Here is a 22087-nt window from a genome sequence, read left to right on the forward strand (position 1 = left end):
TCGCTTTTCTTTATCAGCGGCAACTCCATGACTGATCGCTTCAACTGCTTTCTTGCCAACATCTTAAGAATCCAAACACTATCATTTTCTGCACCTATCTGTAAGGAAAAAGTTCAACCTTACCTCCTTTTTTTTTTTTTTTTTTTTTTTTTAATATTTATCTTTAAGAGAGACAGACAGAGCAGTAGAGGGGCAGAGAGCGCGGGAGAGAGGATCAAAAGCGGGCTCAGCACTGACAGCAGAGAGCCCAATGCGGAGCTCGAACTCACGAACCATGAGGCCATGACCCCAGCTGAAGTTGGACACTTAACTGGACTGGATCCCCAGATCCTTTTAAGTGTTTGCCTTCTCAAAAAGAAAAAAAAAAAAAGAACAACTGATAAGAACGCTGGATAAAATCACAAAACTTTACAGATTAGTGGCATCTGAATTTGTCATTTTCAATCTTTACAGAGCCCTCAGCAGCAGCCATTGAACTGCCTGTTTGCCTCACTCAACAGAAGGCTCAATGAAAGTGAGAGCAGTACCTGGTTTTGCTCACTATTTTAAACCACTTTAATGTAAACCCCATGACGGTAGGAACTCTTTGTGGTACATACTACTGGCCCCTGAGACGGTTTCTAGAATGTGATACATGCTCAATAAATAACTAATGAGGACATTAAACGAAGAAGAGCTTAAAATGGTCAACAGTAGTCCAGGGCTTAAAGAGACTTGCTTTGGAAGTTCCAATGAAGCAGAGACTTGAGAAATCAGCAGGAGGTGGCTTATGAGAGGAGCGGGAAAGGACACTATCAGAGAAAAACTGAATGGCATTCCTAAGATCCCTCCTTCATACTTTATACGCTGTTCTGAATATGCTCTCTACTCAAAGCTCTCCCATTCTCTCCCGTCCCACGGTCACACCCATGAATACACACAGATTCAGTCTCTGTGTTGCAACCAAATGTACTTCTGCTGTTGAAGGTAGCAAGATGGTGGAAGAAGAGGCCCCTGGATCAAGTCCTCCCCACAGAAAAACAAATTAGCAAATATCCACAGACAAGATGCCTTTCTGAAAATCCCAGAGTGAGGCTGAAGCACCGAAACCAAGGAAACCTACTTTAGAAAGGTAAGAGGAGCAGGTTCACTTTGACCAGATCAGCCCTCCCCCGGGCAAACAGGGTGCCACACCAAGCGTGATCTCCTGGGCCCACAATTTCTCCCCAGACGTTTAGCCTCCCCAGCATTTCTGGGTCCCTCCTTGGGAGCCCACTTCTATCTCGGAGAACACCGGGACAACTGACAGACCTAGACCACAGCAAGGCAGCTGGAACAAAGAAGGGGTGGGGCTCACAGTGACCAGCACTGCATTGCAACCACGTTGCAGCCATGACCTTGCCCAAACAGAGAGGCCGGGCAGTGGCTCCTCCCACCTGTGAGGCCAAGTCAACAATCCCTCTGGCCAGGGAACACAGTCAGCATTTCTGCCCGGGAGGGTCCTCAGCCCATGGTCCAACCCAGATGCAGAGCACAGTCCATGGCCCTGCTTGGCCGTGGTACACAGTCAGGGACCCTGCCCAACCACAGAGAACAGCCAGTGACTCCGCGAGGCCAGGGAGCAAAGCCAGCACCCCAACCGGTCACACGGCACAACCCGCAACCCTGCCCAGTGTCAGACCACAGCCAGTAGCCCCACCCAACGATGAAGCACAGCCTGCGGCTTCACTTGCACATAAAATCCAGCTAGAAGCACCATTTCATCAGGGAGTACAAACTGCAACCCCATCCAATCAGGGGTGGCTGCAGGAACTAGCCAGTGGCCCTGCCCAGTTATGGAGCCCAGCCAGCGGCAGCGCTCCACCAAGGAGCCCGGTGAGCCCAGCGACTGGCACTGCCTGACCGTGGATCCCAACAGGCAACACTTCCCCACCACGGAACCCAGCCAGCAGGTGGGAGGCCAGCCACCAGCGTTACCAAAGCTCACAGCACAGGCAGGAGCTCCATCGGACCAGAGACCCCACAGCAAGCCCCACCTGCCAGTGAAAAGTCCAGAACCCCAGGCTGAACCGACTTGTGAAGGTCCTTCCGTGCCAAACTGAACCTGTATCGACTGGAAGAGGTGATTGCGTCCTCAAAGGCACAGACACCACTACAAAGATACAAGCATCACAAAGAATCAGGGAAACATGGCACCACCCAAAAAAAGTAATAAGATTCCAAGGGTGCCTGGGTGGCTCAGTTGGTTGAGCATCTGACTTCAGCTTAGGTCATGATCTCACGGTTCGTGGGGTCGGGCCCCGTGTCAGGCTCTGTGCTGACAGCTCAGAGCCTGGAGCCGGTTTCAGATTCTCTCTCTCCCTCTCTCTCTGCCCCTCCCCCACTCACACTCTGTCTCTCTCTCTCTCAAAAATAAAAAAAAAGTAATAGGACTCCAATAACCAACCCTTAAAAATAAAGATATGTAAACTGCCAAAGAATTCAGAATAACCCTCTTAAAGAAGTTGAGTGAAGTGTGCCTGGGTGGCTCAGTCGGATAAGCGTCCAACTTCAACTCAGGTTGTGATCTCAAGGTCTGTGAGTTCAAGCCCTGCGTCAGACTCTGTGCTGACAGCTCAGAGCCTAGAGCCTGTTTCAGATTCTGTGTCTCCCTCTCTCTCTGCCCCTCCCCTGCTCTCACTCTGTCTCTCTCTCTCTCTCTCTCTCTCTCTCAAAAATAAATAAACATTTAAAAAGAAGTTCAGTGAACTGCAAGAAAACATAGACAGGCAATAAACAAAATTGGGAAAACAATACTTAAACAAAATAAGTTAAAAAAAAAAAAAAAGAAATCACTTTTAAAAAATTCCTAGGGCTGAAGAATTTCATAACTGACCAAAGGCACAATCCATGAAGAAATAATTGATAAGGTAAACTTCACTAAAATTAAAGACTTCTGCTCTGCAGAAGACAATGTCAGGAATATGAGAAGGCAAGTCACAGACTGGGGGAGAATATTTGCAAAAGACCCATGTGATAAAGGATTGCTATCCAACATATACAAAGAATTCTTAGAACTCAGTAATAAAAAAATAAATAAATAAATAAACAACCCAAGTAAAAAATGGGCCAAAAGCCTTCACAGACACTTCAACAAAGAAGATACACCGATGGCAAATAAGCGTGCGAAAAGATGCTTCACATCATTTGTCGTCAGGGAAGTCCAAGTTAAAGCAATCGTGAGACATCACAACATACCTATCAGAACGGCCAGAATCCAGACACCAAAACGGCCAGGTCCTGGGGAGGCTATGCAGCAGGAACTCTCCAGCGTTGCCGGTGAGAATGCAAAATGGCACAACCAACTTGAAAGACCAAAGCCAATCCGGTGGCTTCTCACAAAACTAAAGACACTCTTACTGTACGATTCCACAATTGTGGTTCCTGGGTACAGGTATCCCCCACTTCCCAAAAGTTCACGGTACACCACTTTGCTTGTACGAAAGCCCCCCACGAGCGCTGTTTTCCCTAGCCAAAAGAAACCCAAGGAGGATTCTTCCTTCCACAAAAAAAAAAAAAAGGCAGAAAGCGAAGCCAGCATTCAGCGTTTGTTTTGCAGCCAGCTGGTATGGAGGCGTTGTGCCCCCGAGTAACAACAGTGGCCCCGTCAAACTCCTGCCCCCGGACCTACACTCGGCATCTCAGCGTCAGGCCACCAGAGCCAGAAAGTGGGTCTGTGAGCATCTGTGCCTTGTCTCGATTTATTCTGTGCATTCATTGGCAAGGTGTGTCCTAAGATATCGGAAAAGCCTAAGAGAGGTTACTTTTGGGGTCTGGGAACACCCTCAAATTTTCCCATATAAACTAATGGTAACTGTCTCTTCATTTTACACCATGCCATCTCACAAAAGATTTCACAGGAACGCTCCACTTTTGGATACTGCGGGAAACCTGTACTTACCTAAAGGAGTTGAAAACTTAAGCCCACACAAAAACCTGCAGACAGAAGTTTAAAGCGGCTTTTTTCATAATTTTGCCAAAACGTGGAGACGACCAAGATGTACTTCAGAAGGGAAATGGATAACGACTGCGGTGCGTCCAGACAATGGAAAATTATTCCATGCCAAAAAGAAGTGAGCTAGCTAGCAAGCCATGAGAAGACATGGAGGAAATTTAAATGTGTATTACTAAGGGAAAGAAGCTCATCTCAGAAAGACACAAACTGGGGGCGCCTGGGTGGCTCCGTTGGTTGAGTGTCCCACTTCGGCTCAGGTCAGGATGTTGAAGTTGGTGAGTTCGAGCCCCTCGTCGGGCTCTGTGCTGACCGCTCAAAGCCTGGAGCCTGCTTTGGATTCTCCTTCTCTCTCTTTGCCCCTTCCCCTTCTCTTTGCATCTCCTTCTCTCTCTTTGCCCCTTCTCTTTGCATCTCCTTCTCTCTCTTTGCCCCTTCCCCACTTGCAGCCTCTCTCTTTCTCTCTCTTTCTCAAAAACAAACACTTTAAAAAAATTACTGGTAAAGGTAAACATATAGTCAAATTCAGAATCCCTATATATTGCAATGATGTTAAAATCCCTTTTAACAAGTGCAAATCACTGTAACTATAATAACTCGTTAATGGAGACACAATACAAAAACATGTGAAAACCTATTTTCTGAAGAGGAGAGAAGTATGAAGTTTTTGTAGCAAACTTAAGTTGTCATCATCTTAAAACAGGATGTTGTACCTATAAGATGTTTTGTGGAAATCACAAAGAGCTGCAGTGCATGCATGAAACGTAAAGGGAAAAGAATCAAAGAATAATACCACTACAAAAAGTCATCGGATCACAAAGGAAGACGGCAAAAGAGGAAGAAATGTTAAAAGTTACTAAAGGAAAGAGGAGAAAGAGGAGGAGGAAAAGCCAACAATTACCAAAATATCAAACTAAAAAGCTTACTCAACAAAGGAAACAACCAATAGCGTGAAAAGGCGATCGACGGACTAGGAGAGAGTATTGGTAAATCGTGTAGCTGATAAGAAGTTAAGATCCAAAATATATACGGAACTCCTACAACTCAGTAGCAAAAGAACAATTAACTCGATTTTTAAAAATGGGTAAAGGACCTCAATAAAAATTTCTCCAAAAACACAAATGGCCAACAAGTATATGAGGTGCTCAACAACACTTACCATCAGGGAAATGCACAAATCAAAACCCCAATGAGATATCACTTCACACCTATTAGGATGTCTATGATCAAAAAACAGACAAACAAAGCTAACAAGTGTTGGCAACAATATGGGAAATTTTTTAACCCTTGTACACTGTTGGTGGGAATGTAAACTGGTTCAGCCACTATGGAAAACCGTATGGCGGTTCCTCAAAAAATTAAAAATAGAACTCCCCTGGGGCGCCTGGGTGGCTCAGTCAGTTAAGCAGCCGACTTCGGCTCAGGTCATGATCTCGCGGTCCGTGAGTTCGAGCCCCACGTCGGGCTCTGTGCTGACAGCTCAGAGCCTGGAGCCTGTTTCAGATTCTGTGTCTCCCTCTCTCTGCCCCTCCCCCGTTCATGCTCTGTCTCTCTCTGTCTCAAAAATAAATAAACATTAAAAAAACATTTTTTTTTTTTAAAATAGAACTCCCCTAACGATCCACCGACCTATTCCTGGGTGTATATCCAAGGGAAGTGAGATCACGATCTCAAAGAGATATCCGCATTCATATTCACTGCAGTATTATTCACCACAGCCAAAGCATGGAGTACTCTAAATGTCCACTGATGAATGAATGGATAAAGAAAATGTGGTATTTACATATAATAGAATATTATTCCCCCTTAATAAAAAAGGAAATCCTGCCGTTTGTGACAACACGGGTGAATCTGGAGGATATCATGCTAAGTGAAATAAGCCAGACACTTAAGAACAGATGCTACATAGTCCTACTTAAATAATCTAAATTAATAAAACTCACAGAAGCAGAGAGTAGAGTAGTGGTTCCCAGGGACTGGCGTTGGGGGCAGAGAGGGAGATGAAATGGAGAGATGTTGGTCAAAGAATACAAAGTTTCAGTTATGCAAATGTAAGAACTGTAGGACACAGTGCCTACAGTTAACAATACTGCATTGTATACTTAAAAATTTGCTACAACATGGGGAACCTGAGTGGCTCAATCACTTAGGCGTCCGATTTCAGCTCGGGTCATGATCTCACGGGTCTTGTAGTTCGTTGTTCAAGCCCCACGTCGGGCTCTGTGCTGACAGCTCAGAGCCCGGAGCCTGCTTCAGATTCTGTGTCTTCCTCTCTCTCTGCCCCTCTCCCACGCGCACTCTGTCTCTCTCTCAAAAATAAACATTAAAAAAAAAAAAAAAAGTTTAAAAAAGTTTGCTAAAACAATGTATCTTATGTTTAGTGTTCTTATCACTAACTAAATTTAAAAATATATTTTTAGGGGCACCTGGCTGGCTCAGTTGGGAAAGCATGCAACTATTGATATCGGGTCACGAGTTCAAGCCCCATGTGGGGTGCAGAGATTATTTAAATAAATAAAACTTAAATAAGTAAATAAACAAATAATAATAATTTTTTAAATAATGAAAAATAGGCTTTAAACGTAGGAAGAAACTTTTGGAGGTCATATATGTTTATAAGCATGTGGTGCTGATTGGGGTGATGGTTTTATATTTATGTACCTGTCTCCAAACTCATCAAATTGCGTGCACTAAATATGTACACCTTTTTGTATGTCAATGATACGTCAATAAAGTGTTTGTTTAAAAAAAAGAAAAGAAGGGCGCCTGGGTGGCTCAGTCGGTTAAGCGCCCGACTTCGGCTCAGGTCACGATCTCACGGTCCGTGAGTTCGAGCCCCGTGTCGGGCTCTGTGCTGACGGCTCAGAGCCTGGAGCCTGCTTCAGATTCTGTGTCTCACTCTCTCTCTGACCCTCCCCTGTTCATGCTCTGTCTCTCTCTGTCTCAAAAATAAACATTAAAAAAAAATTTTATAAAAAAAGAAAAGAAAAGAAAGCCATTTTCAGATAAAAGAAAACTAGCAACCCTGCTGTAAAAAAAAGGCTGAAGAACTTTCTTCCAAAAAAGGTTGGTGGTGGGGGGGAGGAAAGGAGATACAACAGAGGAAAATAGAAGTTCAACAATGAAGGGAGAGCAACAGAAATGGTAAATATTTTGGTAAATATAATAGACTAGTCTTTCCTCTTAAGTGCTTTAAAATACATATAACAGGGCACCTGGGTGGCCTGAATGGTTAAGTGTCCCATTCTTGAATTTTGGCTCGGGTCACAGTCTCACAGTTCATGGGATTGAGCCCCGCATTGGGACTCTGACAGCACAGAGCATTCTCTCTCTCTCTCTCTCTCTCTCTCTCTCTCACTTTGCCTCTCTCTCTCTCTCTCACTTTGCCTCTCTCTCTCTCTCTCAAAAAGTAAATAAACTTTAAAAAAAATATATGTGTAAACCAACTAAAAGCAATGACTATAACAGGTCTCATGGGGTTTTTCCTATATGTAAATGTAATACATATGACAACATACAGAGGACAGTATAAAGGGACTTATGTAGTGGTGAGAATACTATCTTCCATTCAAATATCAGTTCTATGTAGATTATGAAAAGATAAGATTATATATTATAATCCCTAGAGAAATCACAAAAAAACTATATAGTCAAAAAAAAAAATCAATGAAAAAATTTTAAAGAGATACTAGAAACATATTCAAATAATCTAAAAGAAGGCAGAAAAGGTGAAACAGGGAGATAAAAAAGAGAGAACAAACAGAAAACAAAAATAAACCAAAACCCAAACATATTGATGATCATAATACATGTAAATAGTTTAAATACACAAATTAGGGGCGCCTGGGTGGCTCAGTCGGTTGAGCGTCCGACTTCGGCTCAGGTCATGATCTCACGGTCTGTGAGTTCAAGCCCTGCATTGGGCTCTGTGCTGACAGCTCGGAGCCTGGAGCCTGTTTCAGATTCTGTGTCTCCCTCTCTCTGACCCTCCCCCGTTCATGCTCTGTCTCTCTCTGTCTCAAAAATAAATAAACGTTAAAAAAAAAAAAATACACAAATTAAAATATGAATGGATTTTTTCACTAGAAAATTAGAGACCCATGAAAGAGCCATGGCTTATTTTAATATTTTTTAATTGTAGTAAAATAGACATAACATAAAATTTACCATCTTAACCATTTCTAAATATACAATTCAGTAGTGTTACATACATTCACATTGTTGTGCAACCAATTTCCAGAATTCTTTTAATCTTGCCAATCTGAAACTCTTTGCCCATTAAACAATAATTCCTCATTTTCCCCTCCGCTCACTTCCTGGAAACCACACTTCTGCTTTCTGTATCTATGAATTTGACTTCTCTAGGTACCTCTCATAAGTGGAATCATACAGTATTTATCTTCCTTGTGACTGGCTTATTTCATATAACATAATGTTATATTCAAGGTTCAGTCATGTTACAGCACGTTTCAGAATATCCCTCCTTTTAAAATCTGCATTATTATCCATAGTATGTATATATACCACATTTTGTTTATCCATTCATCTGTCTGTGACACTTGTGTTCCTTCCACCGGGAATAATGGTGCTATAAATATGAGTGTATAAATATATCTTCTAAACCCTTCTTTCAGTTATTTGGGGTATATACCTAGAAGTGAAGTTGCGGGATCACAGGGTAGTTCTATTTTAGTTTTTTGAGGAACTGCCATGCAATTACCCTTAGCAACTGCACCTTTCTACATTCTCATCAATAGTGCACAAAGATTCCAATGTCTCCACATCCTCACCAACTCTTGCTATTTTGGGGGGTTTTTGATAGTAGACGCCCAATAGATGTGGGGTGATATCTCAATGTGGTTTTGATTTGCATTTCCTTAATGGTGAATCATGTGTTGAGCATAAATGGGTTTGGATTTGGAGGGAAGGGGGTGTTTCCGGGTTTGTTTGTTTTGAGAGAGAGAGAGAGAGAGAGAGAGAAGAGGTGAGGGGCAGAGGGAGAGAGAGAATCTTAAGCAGGCTTAAGGGCCTCAATCCACGAACCTGGAATCATGACTTGAGCCGAAATCAAGAGTTGGATGCTCAACCAACTGAGCCACCTAGGCACCCCGATAAATGAGTTTTTTACACTATATGCCATTTACAAATATATACATCTTATATGGAAATATACGTAGTCTCAAAATGAAAGGATGGGAAAAGATATACCATGCAAACACCTGTAAAAAGAAAGCTGCAGTCACTATATCAAAATCCAACAAAGTTAACTTCAGATCATGGAATAATACCAAGGAGAAAAGGCTTGATTTATAAAACAATAATCATATCGTCTTGGGTTAAAAATTATATAACTAAAATACACAGAATCTATTGTGCATAAGTCAGGAGAGGTGGAATTACAATGCTCTAAATCTTTAGAAGGAGGAGAAAGACACTAATTAGATTTTGATAGGTGAGTATGTATGATAAAATTTCTATGGGGCACCCGGGTGGCACATGCACTTGAGCATCCAACTGCAGCTCAGGTCATGACCTCACAGTTTGCGAGTTCGAGCCTCACACTGGGCTCGCTGCTGTCAGCACGGAGCCCGCCTTGGATCCTCTGTCCCTTTCTCTCTGCCCCTGCCCCAATGCGCTCCCTTTCTCTCAAAAATAAATGAACGTTAAAAAAAAAAAAAAAAGCTAAGTTACTGATTAAGTAAATATAGTGTGTGCCTTCCAAACAAGGGATGGGGATAAATTTAAAGTGAAAAATATTTAGTCAATCAAAAGAAAAGCAAGGAGATTTCCAATTCAAGATGGCAATGTAGGAGGATTCTGAACTCACCTCCTTCCACAGCCACACTGAATCTACAGCTACATACAGAACAATTTCCTTGGGCGGGTGAGGCGGGGCGAGGAGGGTGTCTAGCTGAACAACTCCTATACATTGGATGATTGGGGGAAAAAAACACACTGAAGTAGGTAGGAGAGGCTGAGACACAATCTCATCAGAAATCCTACCTCCAGCATGGCAGGCGTCTAATTGAACACACATCTAGGGGATTATGCAAATACTCTCCAAAGACCGGGGCCGGTGGGCGCCATATTTGTGCTGTTCCTCTGCCTCACTCAGCTCACCAATATCTCCCAGAAAGGAGCTTACACAGCTTCTGACTCCCCAGGTTTTTACTGCTGCCACCAAGGGGACACCTCTCAACTGCCTGCCTCTATTTGCCAGCAGGGCTTACACTCACAGGTCTCACAGGACAAAAACAGAGAAAGATTTCTTAACCCACTACCAACACCAGGGCAGAGCGGACTGAGGTGACCGGCCACTCTGTGAAAGGGATCTATTAGCTTATCTTCAGAGCTGCAGCTCTGAGAGGAACAGGCTGCTAATTAAACACACATCTAAGGGCCAACTGTAACCCTCTCCAGAGACCTCAAGAGAAAGGCACTTATCTCTGCTCTCTCCCTCTGCTACTATAGAATACGATGCCCAGAGCAGAATTTACGCACACGTATGGGGCCCTAGTTTTTACATCTGGTGCCCCAGTTTTTATGCCTGCCACCCAGGGGACAATTCTTGATTGCCTGACTCTGATGACCAGCAGGGCTTGCATTCATGGCCCCCACGGGACTGTAATACGTGGAGAGACAGTTCTTGGCTGGCTACCAACCCCGTAGGGCACGATGCAGAGACAACAGACTGAAACGCATACCCAGTCTTTCTGTGAAAGAAGCTGATTTCTTACCTTGGAGCTTCTGGTTGGGCAAACACCTAGAGGCCTGTTGAGGTGCTCTCTGGGGACAGAGGCTGGTGGACTCAATCTTTGCACTTCCTCTTCCTCCCTCCCTCCCTCCAGGTCACAAGTATCTCCAAGGGAGGAGCCTGTGTGCTCACAGGGCCCCTAAATTTTTGCATCTGCCACACAGGGGACATCTCTCAATCATCTGGCTCTGGTAGTCAGTGGGGCTTGTGCTCACAGGGCCTGCAAGACTGTTACAAAGGAAGAAAGAATTTGTAGCCAGTGACACCCCCTCTCCTGCAGGGAGCAGCGCAGTGACAACAGACTGAAATGCATCCCCAGTCTTTCTGTGAAAGAGGCCTATTAGCTTCTCTTCACAGCTGTAACCTGAGGGATAAGCTTCTAATTAAACACACATCTAGGGGACAACTACAGTCCTCTCCAGAGACTTGGGAGACCAGCAGGTGCCATCCTCATGCCCTCCCTCTGTCCTGCCCCAGGCCATCAGTGTCTCCAAGAAAGGACCTGGTGTACGCATCTGTGCCCCAGCTTTTATGTCTGCCACCCAGAGGACACATCCCCTGGTGGCATGGCTCTGGTGACCAGTGAGGCTTGGGTGCTCATGGGTTCAGTGGGATGGTAGCAAAAAAAGAAAGAAGAAACAGTTCTCAAATGGCTATTATCCCAGAGCTGAGGGCAGAGGGAACAGACAGAAATGCCAACTCCCAATCTTCTCCCGGAAAAAGTATATTCACATACTTTAAAAGCTGCTGCCTGAAAGTAAGGCTTCCAATCGGCTGGAACCTAAGTGTTGACTAAGACCCTGCCCTTTGGAACACTGACAGGCCTTGTCGCACCTCAACTACTGGTAGCCCCTAAAAATAATGTAGGCAGCTTGGACAGTCACAATGATTTGAGAGACAACAAAAGCCAGAGTGAGGCTGAACAGTAAGATTCATCTCCCTCATGAGATAAATCATTCAAGATTGGGATATAAATCATTCAAGATTGGGAGAAGTGGCTGTTTCATCTAATGCACAGAAACCAACACACAGAGTCAAGGAAAATGAAGAAACCAAGGAATATGTTCCAAACAAAGGAATAGAATAAAACTTCAGAAAAAGACCTGAGTGAAAGAGAGATAAGTGATGTATCAGATAATGAGTTCAAAATAACGGTCAGGGACCCTGGGTGGCTCAGTAGGTTAAGCAACTGACTTCAACTCAGGACATGATCTCGCGGTTTGTGGGGTTCGAGACCCACGTCAGGCTCTGTGCTGATGGCTCAGAGTCTGGAACCTGATTCGGATTCTGTGTCTCCCTCTCTCTCTGCCTCTCTCTCTCTTAAAAAATAAATAAACATTAAAATAATAATAATAATAATAACGGTCATAAAGATGATCACCAAGCTCAGAAGATGAATGGATGAACAGAGTGGAAATTTCAACAAAGAAACAGAAAATATAAACAATTACAGAGTAAAAGTCACAGAGCTTAAGAATACAATAACTGGGGGCATCTGTGTGGCTCAGTCGGTTGAGCATCCAACTTTGGCTCAAGTCATGATCTCGAGGTTCATGAGTTCAAGCCCCACATTGGGCTTGCTGCTGTCAGCCTGCCAGCACAGAACCCACTTGAGATCCTCTGTCCCCTCTCTCTTCCCCTCCCCCACTTGTGCTCTCCCAAAAAATAAATAAATATTTGTTAAAAAAATAATACAATAACTGAATTGAAAAGTACAATGGGTGGGGGGGTTGACAGCAGACTAGATGCAGTAGAAGAAAGCATCGGTGACCACAAAGGGCAGTGGAACTCACCCAATCAGAGCAGCAAAAAACAAAAAACAAACAAACAAACAAACAAACAAACAAAAGAATGATAAAAAGAGCAGAAAACTTAAGGGACTTATAGGATAATATCAAGTGAACCAACATTCACATTATAGGGGTCTCAGAAGGAGAAGAGACAGAAAAAGCGGCAGAAAACTTATTTGAAGAAATCATGACTGAATATTCCCCTAACCTTGGGAAGGAAACAGACAATCAGATCCAGGAAGCCCAGGGAGTTCCAAAAAACATGAACCCAAAAAGACCCACCCAGGCACATTATAATTAAAGTTTCAAATTTTAAAGACAAGATGAAAATCTTAAAAGAAGCAAAAGAAAAACAACTTGTTACATACAAGGACTCACCATATGACAAAACGAGCAGATTTTTTCAACAGTAACTTTACAAGCCAGAACAAAGTGGCACAATATATGGAAAGCACTGAAAGAAAAACTGCCAATCAAGACTACTCTACCTGGCAAAACTGTTCTTCAGACTTGATGGAAACATAGAGTTTTCTAGATAAGCAAAAGCTGAAGGAATTCAACGCAAGTAGACCAGCCTTACAAGAAATGTTAAAGGGACTTATTTAAGATGAAATGAAAGGGAACTAATTAGTAACAGGAAAACATGAAGGTATAAATTTCACTGGTAAAAGTATACAGTAAAATTCAGAATAATTTAATGTTGCAAAGGTGATAGGTTAATTACTTGTAAAGCTAGTATGAAGGTTAAAAAACAAAAGTAGCAAAATAACTTATGACTATATTATGAGGCCAGCATTACTCTGATACCAAAATCAGACAAGCATATTATAAGAAAAGAAAATTACAGGCCAATATCCTTAATGGACATAGATGCAAAACCCCTCAATAAACTATTAGCAAGCCAAATTTCAGCAACACATTAAAACTATCATACACCATGGTCAAGAGGGATTTATTCCAGGGATGCAGGATGGTTCAACGTCTGCAAATCAGACGTCATGTGACTCAATAAAAGATAAAACTCATACGGTCATCTCAATAGATGCAGAAAAAGCATTTGACAAAATCCAACATCCATTTATAATATAAACTCTCAACAAAATGGCTATAGAGGGAACATACCACAACACAATAAAGACCATATATGACAAGTCCACAGCTAACATCATGCTCAATGGAGAGGAGCTGAACTCTTTTCCTCTAAGATCAGGAAAAGGACAAAGATGCCCACTCCCAACATCTTTATTTCAACAAAGTATGAGAAATCCTAGCCAGAGCAATTAGTCAAGAAAAAGAAATTAAAGGCATCCATGTGAGAAAAGGAGAAAAACTGTCATTATTGGCACAGGATATATTGTTACACAGAAGACCCTAAAGACTCTACCAAAAAGTGATTCAGTGAAGTTGCAAGGCACAAAGTCAATACACAAAACTCGGTTGTGTTTCTAAACATGAATAATGAACTATAGAGAAATGAAGAAAACAATCCCATTTACAACTTCACCTAAAAGAATAAAATAGCTAGGAATAAATTTAACCAAGGAGGTGACCTATACTTTCATGACCCATACTGAAAGTATAAGATATTGATGCTAGAAATTGAAGGTGACACAAATAACGGAAAGATATTTCATGCTCATGCATCAGAAGAATTAGTATTGTTAAAACGGACATACTACCCAAAGCAGTCTATAGATTCAGTGCAGTCCCTATCAAAATTCCAATGGAATTTTTCATAGAAATAGAACAACCAGACCTAAAAGTTGAATAGAACCACAAAAGATCCCAAATAGCCAAAGGAACTTTGAGAAAGAACAAACCTATAGGCCTTGTGCTTCCTTTTCTCAAATTACATTACAAAGCTATAGTAATCAAAACAGTATGGTCTGAGCCTAAACCCAGACCCACAGAATAATAGAACAGAAGAGAGAGCCCAGAAATAACACTCACACATATATGGTCAATCCATTAATGACAAAGAAGCCAAGAATATACAATAGGGGAAGGACAGTCTCTTCAATAAATGGTGTTGGGAAAATTGAACAGTCACAAAAGAATTCGCAAAAGAATGAAACTGTACCACTACCTTACACTGCACACAAAAATTCACTCAAAGTTAAAGACTTGAACATAAGATCTGACAACATAAACTCCTAGAAGAAAACATAGGCAGTAAGCTCCCTGACATCAGTCTGGGCAGTGATTTTTTGGATTTGACACCAAAAGCAAAGGGAACAAAAGCAAAAACTAACAAATGGGACTACATTAAACCAAAAAGCTTCTGCACAGCAAAGGAAACCATCAACAGAAGAAAAAGGCAGCCTACCAAATGGGAGAAAATATTTGCAAATCATGTATCTGATAAGGGGTTAATATCCAAAGTATATAAAGAACTCATACAACTCAACAACAACATATCTAATTACGTATGGATAGAGAATCGATCCATTTTTCCAAAGAAGACATACAGAGGGCCAAGCGGTTCGTTAAAAGGTGCTCAGTACCACTAATCATCAGGGAGATGCAAATCAAAATCACAATGAAATATCACTTCATGCTTGTTAGAACGGCTATTATCAAAAAGACAAGAAATAACAAGTGTTGGCAAAAATGTGGGAAAAACAAGACCCCTAATGCACTTTTGGTAGGAATGCTAATGGATGCAACCACTATGGAAAACAGTATGGAGAGTCCTCAAAAAATTACAAACAGATCTATCATATGATCCAGCAATTCCATTTCTGGGTATTTTTCGGAAAGAAACAACAACATTAACTCAAAGACCTACATCTACACCGCCCCCCTGTTCATTATACCATTATTTACAATAGCAAAACATCAAAGCAACCTTTAGTGTCCACTGATGAATGAATGGATAAAGAAAATGTAGTATATATAAAATGGGCCATAAGAAAGAAAATACTGCCATTTGCAACAACACGGATGGACCTTGAGGGCACTATGCTAAGTGAATTAGGTCAAGACAGAGAAAGACAAATACCATATGATCTCACTTATATGCAGCATCTAAAAATAAATGAACTCATAGATACAAAGAACAGATTGGTGGTTGCCTAGGGTAGGGGGAGTGAAGGGGGGCAAAATGGGTAAAGGTCATCAAATGATACAAATGTCCAGTTAGAAAAACTTTAGTAAGTCCCAGGGACATAATGTACCACATGGTGACTATAGTTAATAATATTATATTGTATATTTGAAAGTTGCAAGACAGTAAATCTTAAAGTGCGGTGATGGATGTTAACTAGACTTACTGTCATAATCATTTCACAATATATACAAATATCAAATCATTACGTTGAACACTTGAAACAAATATGTTACATGTCAATTATATCTCAATAAAAAAGTTCGAGTTATACCAAGGGGCGCCTGGGTGGCTCAGTTGGTTAAGCAACTGACTCTTGATCTCGGCTCAGGTCATGGCCTCATGGTTGGTGAGATTGAGCCCCACATCAGGATCTGTGCTGACAGCACGAAGCCTGCTTGGGATTCTCTCCCTCTCTGTCTCTGCCCCTCCCCTGCTAGCTCGTTCTCATTCTCTCTCAAAATAAATAATTTCTTTTTAAGTTATGCCAAGAGCTGCCTCCAACAAACTCATTCAACATACATACACCGAATTATCACGGTAATCCAGTGCCCATGCTAACCGGTGGAGACGCCAGCACTCATATCTTATGTCTTATGTTTCCCCCAGGATCAAGAGCAGAAGTATGTTGCACAGAAGCGTTCAGGAAAGCTGTTCTCAGACAGAATCAGTGAAAATACAACTGCTGTGAGCCGTGGCTGCACTTCACAGCTCATAGCCTCAGGCCATGAAGAGGCCAATAAAGGCTGGAGCCCAAGAACTCCAACCCAGATCGGAGGCTTCCTCTCTAGCACCCAGCCATGAAGCTCCTTTTTCCTATCTTTGCCAGCCTCATGCTACAGTACCAGGTGAACACAGGTAATGTGGAATCATGGGGTTAAAAGGGGTCGGTGTGAGGAAGCAGGGATTTGGCTGTCCATGACAATGGGAACCCAAGTAATGCTGACAGATGAGATGCCCAAACAGATGGCTGAAGAGTTTGCCTATTGCCTCAGTCATGCACCGTCCCCCATACATCCCCATAGGCCCCAATCCTAGACTCTGCTGATAGGGATATACACAGAGCTACAGAGAAAGCAGGGTGTTTTCTGTGTGTGCTCAGAAACTATCCAACATATAAAGGCTGCCTTCCTGCCCTCTACATAGCTATCATCTGGGACTCAGCCAAGTCACCTCATTTGTGCTCTATTTCTAATTTAAACCATCTTTTGAAGCAAATGTTCGTATCAGTTTATACTCTGGTGTAATACGAAGTCCCTTCCCTTGTGCTCAAAACATCTCCTCTAAGGATCCAGTAAAAAGGTCTCCGTTCTCCACCTCAACTTTTTCAGATTTGTAAAGTTTCATCCCTTTTCTCAGGCTTTGTCTTCTGGGAAACTGCCAAATCACTCATCAGGGCATCTAGGAAAGCACTGTGGCAAAATGCTAAACCAGAGGACTGAGTGTTGTTTTTTCGAAAGAAAAGAGAAGCGTTAAGACTTGTTTCAGAATACAAGAATCACCCAGATATTTAGAACAACTGGCAATGGGTCAGGGAAGGGAAAGTGAAAGAGTTAAGATATTTCTAATGTTTTTACCTTGGGACCTTAAGAGAAGTAACATAAGCAGGTATGGCCGTGTTGTCTTGGGTAAAGTCATTTAGCCACTTTGAGCCTCAGATTCCCCATGAGTATAGCAGGTTAACCCATGCAGCTGCTTGAAATATACGAAGTTTACTGTTTTGTCTCTGGAGAGAAAGGGTGTTGAAATGTATGCGAACATTAGGTGCTACATAAGCCTCTTACTATTTATGGAAAATCAGTTGAATTGGTAAGATTATAGAGAAAGGGAGAACTTTCCTGAGTCAGAAAAAAAGTTGAAGACATTGGGACGAAAAAAAAAATCAGGTGAAGATGAGATTCTAAACAAAGCAGAGAATGTAGGGCTATAGATAACCATGTGGGAGTTACCTTGGTAGAGATGAGACTATGGCTATGATTATGAATAAGGGACATTGTCTGAGGGACAGAATGTCCAGAGAGGCTGAAAATGATGAACACTACGCCCGAGGAACCACAGGTCAAGCAAGAGTCAAGGAGAGTGAAGTCATGGACCACTGGGTTTGGCAAGAGGTCAGTTCTCCTGAAAGTCCTATTGCTGTCTTTTGAAATTCTTTCTTGGATTAGCTTTATGACAGATTTTGCTCTTGTAGGTATTTCCTAGGATCAGGAGGAGAGACAGTGATGCCCTGTAAGTGTCTAAGATGCTAAGTGGGGGGTCTAACATCATATCCTGGCAGTGCCTGGGTGGTTCAGTCGGTTAAACGTCTGACTCTTGGTTTCAGCTCAGGTCATGATCTCACGGTTGGTGGGTTCAAGCCCCACAGGGGACTCTGTGCTAACAGCGAGGAGCCTGCTTGGGATTCTCTCTCCCTCCCTCTCTGTCCCTCCCCTGCTCATGCTCTCTCTCTGAAATACATAAACTTTAAAAAATAAATTATAAATAAATAAATAAATAAATAAATAAATAAATAAATAAAATAGTATGCTAAAGCAAAAAGTTGTGTTTCCCTTTTTTCCCTTCCTCTATGTGCCCTAGATTTTTGGATTTCAGGGGTGTACAGAGATTTTCTTAGCCTGCCAGGGACTTTCATCAACATCCCTAACACTGCATTTAAAACTTGGCATTAATAGGGGCACCTGGGTGGCTCAGTCGGTTAAGTGGCCGACTTCGGCTCAGGTCATGATCTTAGGGTGCATGAGTCCAAGCCCTGCGTTGGGGTTCTGTGCTGCCAGCTCGGAGTCTGGAGCCTGCTTTGGATTCTGTGTCTCCCTCTCTCTCTGTCCCTCCCTTGCTCACAGTCTGTCTCTCTCTCCCAAAAATAATAAAATAAAACATTTTTTTTAAAAACTTAGCATTAATAAACAACCTCTTACTCTATTCCTCTCCCTCCAGCAGTCTTAATATCATATCTAGCTATTAACCTTAGCTTAATGGTTTCTTCTTTTCTTTGTGCAGAGTACTTTGGCTTGAGAAGATGTTTAATGGGTTTTGGGAGATGCAAAGACTACTGTGCCGTGGGTGAAACGGAGATACAGAAATGCAAGAAGAGGAAATGTTGCATTGGACAGAAAGTGGTTCAAATGATAAAAAACTACATGCAAAATGAAATGTCCCACACACTTGAAGGGAACTCCCAAGAACACCTACAAGTTACCAAGAATTCTGATGCTTTGATACAAACAAAATACCAAATTTTATCTCTTCTCCCCAGAACCAAAAGCATCAGCCCTTTTGCCAACGTCCACCCCCTCCTCATCCCAAATGCCACCACTGTAAACTCAGCCATCACCAACCCTACGACCTCATGCAAGATCACATACACTGCAATTTCTGCCAAGAACGACACCACAGAAAGCAGAGATTCGGCCAGTGACTCCTCACCACCAGCACCCCCGCCATAGACACTCTCAACACCATGACTGGAGCCGGAGGAAGCAGATGAGCAGAGGAGTCTTTCCCTCAAAACACCAGGTTCCTCTCCATCTTTGCTGGCTGTAAAATGAAACATAGGACTGTTTCCTCAGTCATTAGTCATTCAATAAATACCGTTCAATCACCTACAGTTTACATAATGTTATCGTTCTCACGGAAACCTCACAGAGGAAACAGAGCTAGAGAGGAATGGAATTTTAGTTTGCACGCCCGGGAGAAAGTGAGCACCGAACTTGGCTCACGGATAGCCCAGATTAGGCCTCTGTAACAAGGATTTATGGTTCTCATCTGATGCGCCTTTCTTGAGGTAACAGGACAAAAAAAATATATCGTCATTATTTTCTTTTTTCATAGGTTTTTTAGAAAAGGCCCATATGCAAGACAGAATGTGGGCAGACTAAGTCTACCTTCCCCGCAGAAGAACATAACCTAATTCATGGAGCTATTAAAATTTTTTTTTAATGTTTTTTTTTTTTTTTTTTTTTGAGACAGAGAAAGAGCATGAACAGGGGAGGGTCAGAGAGAGGGGCACACAGAATCTGAAGCAGGCTCCAGGCTCTGAGCGGTCAGCACAGAGCTCATGGCGCCATTTAAGATAAAAATCTGGGGGCGCCTGGGTGGCGCAGTCGGTTAAGCGTCCGACTTCAGCCAGGTCACGATCTCACGGTCTGTGAGTTCGAGCCCCGCGTCCGGCTCTGGGCTGATGGCTCGGAGCCTGGAGCCTGTTTCCAATTCTGTGTCTCCCTCTCTCTCTGCCCCTCCCCCCTTCATGCTCTGTCTCTCTCTGTCCCAAAAATAAATTTAAAAACGTTGAAAAAAAAAATTTTTTAAAAGATAAAAATCTGGGGGAACAGGGGAAGGGAGGGCGGCTAAGGGAGAAGGTGTAGGACTTCTACCTCTGGGCCAAGACATTTCAACAAGATTCCCAAGGGGACGGACAACAGGCGATAGGCAGAGTGGTGCCTCCAACAGATGGCAGACCACAGATGCAAGCCATGTAGGTAATCGAGAATTTTCTGGGGCGCCTGGGTGGCTCAGTCAGTTAAGCGTCCGACTTCGGCTCAGGTCATGATCTCGCGGTATGTGAGTTCGAGCCCCACGTTGGGCTCCGTGCTGACCGCTCAGAGCCTGGAGCCTGTTTCAGATTCTGTGTCTCCCTCTCTCTGTGACCCTCCCCCGTTCGTGCCCTGTCTCTCTCTGTCTCAAAAATAAATAAACGTTAAAAAAAATTTGAAAAAAAAAAAAAGAATTTTCTAATAGCTCCATTTGAAAAAGTTAAAAGAAACAGATGAAATGAATATTAATAATACATTTTATCGACCACAGTAAATCTAAAACATTATCATTTCAACATAAAAATCAATATAAAAATGATCTGAGACATTCTGTATTCTTTTTTTTTTTCTTTTTTTTACTAAGTCCTTGACATCTCATATGTACATTACCATTACAGCACATTTCAATCCATACTGGCCACATTCCAAGTGCTCAAGAGTCCCATGGCAACCGTACTGGACAGCATCGGGTTAGAGAGTTTCGAGGGCACAGACTAGTAGCTACAGAACTGGTAAGCGAAAGGGGATGGTCCTACTCAGAAGACAGTGATGTTTCTGAGGGCTGTGGTAGAGAATGTAAGAAATTCAGATCTGATGCTCTTGAGCTAGCCATCTAGTTCCAGCACTTTTTAGCTGTTTGGCTTTGAACAGATCACTTATCCCTATACGGGCATCTGTTCAACCATTCACAAAATACAGCTGTAAACGTCACATTACATCCCAGAATCTGCTTCCTTCGATCCCAGGTCACACTCCCTTCCTCTTATTGCCCAAATTACAATGGCACAGACCCCCGCTCCAGGTTTGCAGCATGTTCCTCTCTGCTACCTAGCACCTCCTTCAGTTTAAAGGCCACTTTTCCTGGGGCGCCTGCGTGGCTCAGTCAGTTAAGCATCTGGCTTTAGTTCAGGTCATGATCTCAGTTTATGAGTTCAAGCTGTGCATCGGGGCTGTCAGCACAGAGCCTGCTTCAGAGCCTCTGTCCCCTTCTCTCTGCCCCTCCCCAGCTTGTGGTCTCTCTTTCTCGAAAATAAATAAACATTTAAAAAAATGTTCAAGGCCACTTTTCCTTAACCGGTGGATTCTTTACTACAGTGTCACCCTGATGGAGGCAAAGATTTTCCCACAGTCTTTTAAAACTATGCTCCTGGAAGTTTTTGTGCAACATGAAAGAGATGCCACACAAAGAATAAGTTCAGCTCTTGCTACGATTCTGAAGAACCCTAAGTATATCTCATGGGCATTAGATTTCCTCCCTGCTATAGCTATTTGCCAAACTCTTGAACATCCAGCTTACCTTCCCACAGTTGGAGTGCCCTCTTCATTATCCCTCAGGAAAAAGAGAAATTTCTTTCTCATCTAAGTTTAAGGCCTCCTTTTGAGTCCTATCATAGAAGTCACCTGTCTTCTCAAGATGAATAATACTGGGGAATATCCTTCTCCATCGACAAGCCAAGGAGGAAGCTATAGCAAAAACCAAACCTGTCAACACCTTGATCTTAAACTCCAGCCTCCAGAACTGTGAGAAAATACATTTCTGTTGTTGAAGCCATCCAGTCTGTGGTATTTTGTTATAGCAGCCCCAGCACACTGATACGGCCCATAAAAGAGATGACATCCTTGGGGGGACCTGGGTGGCTCAGTCGGTTAAGCATCTGACTCTAGATCTTGGCACAGGTCATGATATCATGGTTCATGAGTTCGAGCCCTGCATGAGGCTCTTGCTCTGCCCCTCCCAGCTCACTCTTCTCTCTCTCTCTAAGTAAATAAACTTAAAAAAAAAAAAGAGAGAGAGACGATATCCTTTTCTTCCTCCTTGCTAGGTAAAAAGACGTAGGAACCACAAGTACCTCTTAGAATACCCTGAGCCTTTGTTCTGGGTTTGTCAGTCACTGGCTCTGGGCAAGGCCGAGCAACCTTACTAGGATTTTTATACTC

General features: G+C 42.7%; 2 protein-coding genes across 2 annotated transcripts in view; one reads left to right on the forward strand and one right to left on the reverse strand.

Annotated features, from left to right (window-relative positions):
• DEFB128 (defensin beta 128) overlaps positions 1-22087 on the reverse strand; it is a 40056-nt gene that overhangs the window by 14638 nt on the left and 3331 nt on the right. The window lies entirely within an intron of this gene.
• Positions 16421-19063, forward strand: DEFB129 (defensin beta 129). The gene is made up of 2 exons (XM_019458885.2): positions 16421-16478; positions 18618-19063. Exons 1-2 carry the CDS (start codon positions 16421-16423, stop codon positions 19061-19063), a joined length of 504 nt encoding a protein of 167 aa, XP_019314430.2.

The sequence above is a fragment of the Panthera pardus genome, unplaced genomic scaffold (genome assembly GCF_024362965.1).
Source record: "Panthera pardus isolate Hobbes unplaced genomic scaffold, ASM2436296v1 HiC_scaffold_25, whole genome shotgun sequence".
Lineage (NCBI taxonomy): Eukaryota > Metazoa > Chordata > Mammalia > Carnivora > Felidae > Panthera > Panthera pardus.

Excerpts from the sequence above, each read along its gene's own strand:
- DEFB129 (XM_019458885.2), top strand. The coding sequence starts at position 16,421 with ATGAAGCTCCTTTTTCCTATCTTTGCCAGCCTCATGCTACAGTACCAG. Across the intron at positions 16,479-18,617 it reads ACAGTACCAGGTGAACACAG|AGTACTTTGGCTTGAGAAGA; the intron begins GTAATGTGGAAT and ends TTCTTTGTGCAG.